The sequence below is a fragment of the Paramormyrops kingsleyae genome, chromosome 7 (assembly GCF_048594095.1).
Source record: "Paramormyrops kingsleyae isolate MSU_618 chromosome 7, PKINGS_0.4, whole genome shotgun sequence".
Taxonomy (NCBI): domain Eukaryota; kingdom Metazoa; phylum Chordata; class Actinopteri; order Osteoglossiformes; family Mormyridae; genus Paramormyrops; species Paramormyrops kingsleyae.
Genome location: NC_132803.1, coordinates 10,299,666 through 10,306,170, shown reverse-complemented (window position 1 = coordinate 10,306,170; position 6,505 = coordinate 10,299,666). Strand labels below are relative to the sequence as shown.

The following is a 6,505-nucleotide window of genomic DNA, read 5'->3' as shown; positions in this document are numbered from 1 at the left end:
CGTCACAGACAAGCTGAAAACACACATTACCATTCGGTGCAGATTATTGGATCTGTATATTTCACTTCCTGTTTTCGCTGGATTTTTATTCTAAACAAAACCATTGAATCTTTGTATACCAGATACAACAATGTCTACCACACTTGCATTTATTGGTTATGGAGTAACATCTTATGACGACTGAACTCCTTGCAAGATGTAAAATAGAGACAAATGTGTCCGGCTTATGGGATGTATGTTTTCCACATGGTTGTGGCCCCAAGTTATAGGTGAAAAAGAAAAAAAAAACATTAGCGATCCCTTATAACTTCTCAGTGGAAAATGTGTGTTACAGTGCCAGTGTATGATAGTTCACACTTTCCAGGAACATACTGTTTTATGAACAGCTGCATTTTCATATAAAACGGGTAGAATCAGTCAAAAAATGAACTGTAGCTATTGGTATTTACGCCATGGTAACCACATAAATAAGTGGGTGCAGCCAAGCTAATGTGGCTAAATCATAAATCTTCTTCGCAGTTTGAATGTAGGACACATGCTCGTCATGGAGCATGCAAGCACACAATAAGTTATTTGATTCCCCTCCTTCAGGTGGCTTCCTATGACTTCCACAGGAAACAAGACAGAAATCCAGACAACAAGCAACATCCCCAATTGAAGACACATATGGAAGGTCATTCCTGAAAGATGGTCCTGACATATGCGTAAAGAGGCCACTCAAAGGGGAGCTTCATCATTTCTTCTCATCCTTTTTAGCTTGCTGTTTAGTGCTGTAGATTACGGTGTTGTAACCCTCCCTGTTCCTGGCGATCTCAATGGCGAAAAACTGGATCCGGGTGGCTGTAACGGCAATTACGGCATAGGTGTCAAAGGTGTGCATAGTGAAAACCTTATGGCTGACCAAACAAACTACACTGCCCGGCCAAAAAAATTGTCACCATTTGAATTTAAATCAGCAAGTATTTAAGAGCCAGTGATTGGATCATTATTACGGCTCAGCAACTGAATCTCCTGAATGGCCAGGATATCCCACCAATGGATTTTTTCTTTCCCAACAGCATGAGCATATTCCAGGATGATAATGCCAAGATTCATCAGGCTCGAATAGTCAAAGAGTGGTTTAGGGAGCATGAGGAATCATTTTCACACATGAATTGGCCACCGCAGAGTCTTGACCTTAACCCCACTGAAAATCTTCGAGATGTGCTGAAGAAGACTTTATGGAGTTGCATCACCTATCATCAATACAAGATCTCAATGAGAAATGAATGCAAATCTGGATGAAAAATTTTTTTTTGACGAATTGCATGGACAAATGTGCCCCATAATCAAAACTAAATTCGGTCCACCGAAATTTTAAAGTGTGCAACTTCTTTTTTGGGCAGGCAGGGTATATAACATAAGAGAACACTAGCACTTACCAAAGATGGTGTTTTCTTCTGTGTAGTCCTTCTGACAATCAAGGCGAAGCAATGTTCCGTAGTTGAAGTCTTCTACAACCCCATCAAACTGATTGCAAAATGGCCTCCATTTCTTGAAATAAATAAATGTTTTACTTTTAAAATTATTTGTTTGAGCCCACACAAGCAAAGCAAAACAATACTGTTAAAATTTACCTCTTTAGCCTCTGTCGATTTCAGCTGTTCGGGGTCCAGAACCTGAATATTTAGTTCACTAAAGGTCTCTCTGAAAGCCGTATAAATTTTGTCGTCAACTTTAGTAAGTTTTAGAAACACTGGATCCACTGAAGAGATGAGCTATGAGGAGAGTAAAAAGCAAAAGGCTGATAAACCATTTGCATGCCAAGATTCATCATTCAGAGTTGGCGCCCAAAAAAATTCACATGCGCTGCGCACGGCTTTGCGATTGTTCAACAAGTGCATCATCATGGCACGCACACACTAACAGATCAGCAAACCTCAGGAAGTAAGTACCATCCCCACAGCATCCAATGACAGCGAGACTGAGCTTCATTTCAACAGAGCCAACAAGTTAACCAGCATAAAGCAACTGTTAAAAGCAGCATGTTACATCCAAAGTGTTACCATAACGGCTGAGGGCCCCGTCATCTGAATATGTCCTGCAGCTGAACCCTTAACAAACACTTAACCTAAATTTCACTGTGAATTATCCGGCTTTATAAATTAGCAAGACTTCTGCTGTTTCTTTACTTTGACCTCTGTTAACAATGTAAAGTGATGTTTAAGACTGTGCTACTCACATTGAAGTAAATTTCGGCATGCTGGTATGCCTTCATCGCCCACATGATTTCCAGCTGAGGCTAAAACAAGAGAAACGTTTGGCATTAAACACAAAAATAAAAACCTGCAGTGACCAAACATTATCATGACCCACCTTGGGCCTCGTTTCAGTCCTGCTGCAGTTTGAGCTTGCCCTAATTCCACATTACACGACATTCAGATGTCTGTGGTTTGATCTGGGTTCTATGATGGGTGCTGTATTATTCCAATGATATTCTTCACAATGCACATTCACACAATCACACAGTTTTGCCTGTAATTAGGGGCCTGTCCTGCTACTTTGGAGCAGGTACTTATGGTGTATATTATTTCACTAACTACATAAGAAATGTACAGCTTAGAATTCTCTCTCATGCTGGACTTTTTGTTAGAAGCGCTACATCCCTATATATTATAAGTCATCACTTCCAAACCTCGTTTCCATGGACTATAATAAAGGGGAGTGTGGTGGGTTATATTTAATGCTGTTCAAGGAGAGCCTGTTGTAAATGTGGGTCATCAGTAAACAAACAGACATCATGGTACTCACATCATTGTCATATGCCTCTGCTGGCAGCGACAGAGCATGCGCGGCCGCCGTAGCGCCGTCCACGCCCTGCAACGGCACGTGCTCAAGCATTACATCCCAAAAAAACAGACGCTAATCACTGTAACCGGACATAAGCGGGCGAACCGCATACGACGTATTATCATAAGCCATGTAAAAGTCGCCAAACATGTACAATAGGATTAGTCCCTTGTTAATGGTAATCAAAGATCTCTAGAAATAAGTAACGTAACGCAATTATTTAGCGTGCACGCTGAAGCGTGGCTGCAGTTGTCGTGGCAGTTACGGTTTTGTGTAAACCAAAAAGCACCGTCTACGTAATAACTAAAATGGTTACACCTGTGAAGGGCTTCCATGGGAAATTTCAACGCAATTAACTCAATCATAAAATCTCTCACCAACGAAGCAAGTCCGTTCTCCGCGGCCATTGCTGTGCACTTTCACCTCTCGACTCAGCAGTGACGTCGAATGAACGCGACGTAACGTTAAAGATGGTTGCATCTTTCGTAGCATGTGTTATACGGTCATGTACTGGCGGTAACATTAAAAAAACCACTTGCCTATAATATTGTGCAGGTCCTCCTCTTGCTGCCAAAGCAGCTTTGACCTGGCGAGGCATAAACTCCACAAGAGCTCTGAATGTACCCTGTGGTATCTGACACTAAGACGATTGCAGAAGATCCTTTAAGTCCTGTAAGCAGCGAGGTGGGCCCTCGATGGATTGAATTCCCACATCCCACAGATACTCTATCGGACTGAGATCAAGGGAATTTGGAAGCCAAATCAACACTTTAAATTCTTTTTCATATTTCTCAAGCTATTCCTGAACAAATTTTGCAGTGTGGCAGTATCCTATTAAAAGATGCCACTGCCGTTTCGGAAGGCATGTAGTGCCACCTGTCTAAAAATTGTTGCAGACGTGTCAAAGCAACTTCTACACGAATGCCAAAACCCAAGGTTCCCCAGCATGTCTTTGCCCTGAGCGTCACACTGCCTCCGCTGGCTTGCCTTCTTCCCATAGTGCATTCTGGTGTCATCTCTTCCCCAGGTAAACAATGCACACACACGCAGCCGTCCTCATGATGTAACAGAAAATGTGACTCATCAGACCAGGCCACCTTCTTCCATTGGACCATTTCTGATGCTCACATGCCCATTGTAGGCGCTTTTGGAGGTAGACAGGGATCAGCATGAACACTCTGACCGGTCTGCAGCTACACAGCAAGCTGCAATGCACTGTGTGTTCTGACATCTTTCTATCCTTCGTTCTCCACGCACATCAGTGTGCCTTGGCTGCTTATGACCCCATCGCCGGTTCACCAGTTCGCCTTCCTTGATCCACTTATAATAGGTCCTGACCACTGCAGACCAGTAACACCCCTCAAAACCTGTTGTTTTGGAGGTGTTCTGACCCAGTCATCTAGCCATCAGAATTTTGCCCTTGTCAGAGTCCTTACACTTGCTCATTTTCCTGCTTCCAGTACATCAACTTAAAGAACTCACTGTTCACTTGCCTAATATATAATGGCACCCTAAACGGGTGCCATTGCAATGAGATAATCAATGTTATTCACTTCACTTGTCAGTGGGTTTAATGTTATGGTTAATTGGTGTATATATAAATCATAATGCCTTAAGCTGTTGATATCGATATGCATTTATTATTCATTTTAATAAATACGATAGGATAAATTCCTTTGTTACAGCAGAGGGACACATTAACAACAAACAACTTAATTTCCAATCTAAAAAATATATATATAAATATATAATGACACTAAAACAGCAAGTGTATTACTAAATATTATAGGAATAATTAAAACAGTGATATAACTTTTACACATTCTCATTGTACTTAGCATTGTTGCACATGTATCAGATATTAGCATCCGAATAGATGCTACAACATGAGTAGTATTGCACTGGGTCAATGGAATGTTGTATTGTACAGCAGTAGGTAAGGAGGAATAATATTGCAGATAGAATCAGTATTACACAACAGTGAATCACAGAAGAATAGTATTTCACCTCAGTGATCAGAGTGCAGATTAAACACCCTAGTTTTATTTTTGGGCTATTTCTAACTTAGTTCAAAGCGGGTGTTGTTATTTGAAATTAAAAGTGTAGCTTTGTTGTCATAGAGATATGTTACATTTTATTTAATTAAATTTGTATTTTCTCTTGTTCTACAGCAGTTTTCCACTTGTTTAAATGATTAAACCCACTGAAAATTACACTGGTTATATTGTTTTTTTGTATTACTGCCTCCTGTTTCACTGGTCCGATATCACAACCATCCCGGCATTTCTTGTAATAAGTCGGCACGATTTTTTAATTGAAGCCTGCTATAACTTTTTGAATGATCAGGGTTAGCAATGCTCATTGACTTGTGTGATTTATATGTGTTCGTAGGACGTCATATTAAATGTCAATGTAGTAATTCAACTGTAAGTATTTAACACGACATGCAATGACATGCAGTTATCATGTTTCCCAGCAGATGGTGACTGTGTACCATAATCAGCTTATGCAAACTTGCGGCTTTTGAGGTTATTTTTCTTTGTAATGAGTTAAAACATTAATTCATTCATTCATTCATCCATTTATTTTCCTTGTCCTATGCAGGGCCACGGGGGGTCTCTGACTTGTCTTGTCTTTCACAGATTACTAGAGAGTAATTTTAGTTGGGGACGTTGTGTAGCTCAGTGGTTTAGGAATTTGTGTCCATGTCCCGAAGGCTGTGGATTTGAATCCAGTGTGCAGCAGAGTAATCGTGCCACTGCTGGGTCCATGACCAAGCCCTCTACCCCAGCTGCTCTCGGGGTACTGCATGTCGCCTGACCATGTGCTCTGACACCCAAAACTCTGTTTACAAGTAATACTGGGGTGTGCAAAAACCAAAGAATTCCTATGCACCTTGTACAAATGGCAAACAAGTATTATCTACATTTTTAACTAGCGCATTTTAGTTAAATTCTAACTGCCTATCCTGGACCTGCTTACGGGGGGCATCCTATGGGCAATATGGAATCGCTAAATAGCCGAAATACATGCCAGTGCAGACAGCTTCACATGGCATGAGGGTAACATTCAAACTGCAGACATACAGTACAGGCAGCCCTGGCACCCACAGCAACGCCGCCCTACAAGATTACAGACCCCCAGTTTACTATGGTCCGTGTTACCGTATTTTCACTAAGGATGGGGTAAATATTTTTCAATTTCAGTACGTTATTCAATAAACGATATTAGATATTAAATACTTTTTATAAGCCTAAATTAGACTTTGTGTTAATGATTTTTGCCCAGCTATAGGCTGGTGTAATTGTTCTAAGTGTGTTTAAGGTAGGCTAGGCTAGGTTTGTTAGGTGTTCTGTATTAAAATGCATTTTCACCTTAGGATATTTTCATATTAAGATAAGTTTGTCGTAAAGTAATCCCTCAACCACCGGTCTCCATTTACATACATACATACTAACGTATACCTACCTACACGCATTTAGAGTTAGAGATAGAGTCATTAAAGCCTGTTTCACTGCAAGTTTGAGGGCACTAAATGTTCTTTACGTTAATCGCCTTTTAAGTTCCAACTCTGACAATGTACCTGCTCCCTGTGTGTGCAACATAGTAAGGAAATGGGAAAAAAATATATTAAATTATATAAATTCTCCACCAATACAAAATTTAATGTCTTTAT

The 6,505-nt window shown here is 40.5% G+C and overlaps 1 protein-coding gene across 2 annotated transcripts; it reads right to left on the bottom strand.

Moving 5' to 3' along the window:
- Nucleotides 1–37: 37 nt before the first annotated feature.
- pbdc1 (polysaccharide biosynthesis domain containing 1) lies at nucleotides 38–3,332 on the bottom strand. 2 transcript variants are annotated; one of them, XM_023808457.2, is made up of 6 exons: nucleotides 3,207–3,332; nucleotides 2,791–2,856; nucleotides 2,222–2,281; nucleotides 1,617–1,757; nucleotides 1,422–1,533; nucleotides 38–840 (listed from the first exon to the last, which is right to left on the bottom strand). In XM_023808457.2, exons 1-6 carry the CDS (start codon nucleotides 3,234–3,236, stop codon nucleotides 734–736), a joined length of 516 nt encoding a protein of 171 aa, XP_023664225.1. In that variant the 5' UTR covers nucleotides 3,237–3,332; the 3' UTR covers nucleotides 38–733. The 2 variants fall into 2 exon arrangements, with proteins under 2 accessions (XP_023664225.1, XP_072570350.1); XM_072714249.1 differs by lacking the exon at nucleotides 38–840 and adding an exon at nucleotides 863–1,235.
- Nucleotides 3,333–6,505: the final 3,173 nt, after the last annotated feature.

What these genes read in the sequence shown, in the direction of transcription:
- pbdc1 (XM_023808457.2), bottom strand. Translation starts at nt 3,236, where the DNA reads ATGGCCGCGGAGAACGGACTTGCTTCGTTG. An exon ending in AGAACGGACTTGCTTCGTTG is followed by an intron (nt 2,857 to 3,206) that starts GTGAGAGATTTT and finishes GTGCCGTTGCAG; the next exon opens with GGCGTGGACGGCGCTACGGC. An exon ending in AATCGACAGAGGCTAAAGAG is followed by an intron (nt 1,534 to 1,616) that starts GTAAATTTTAAC and finishes ATTTATTTCAAG; the next exon opens with AAATGGAGGCCATTTTGCAA.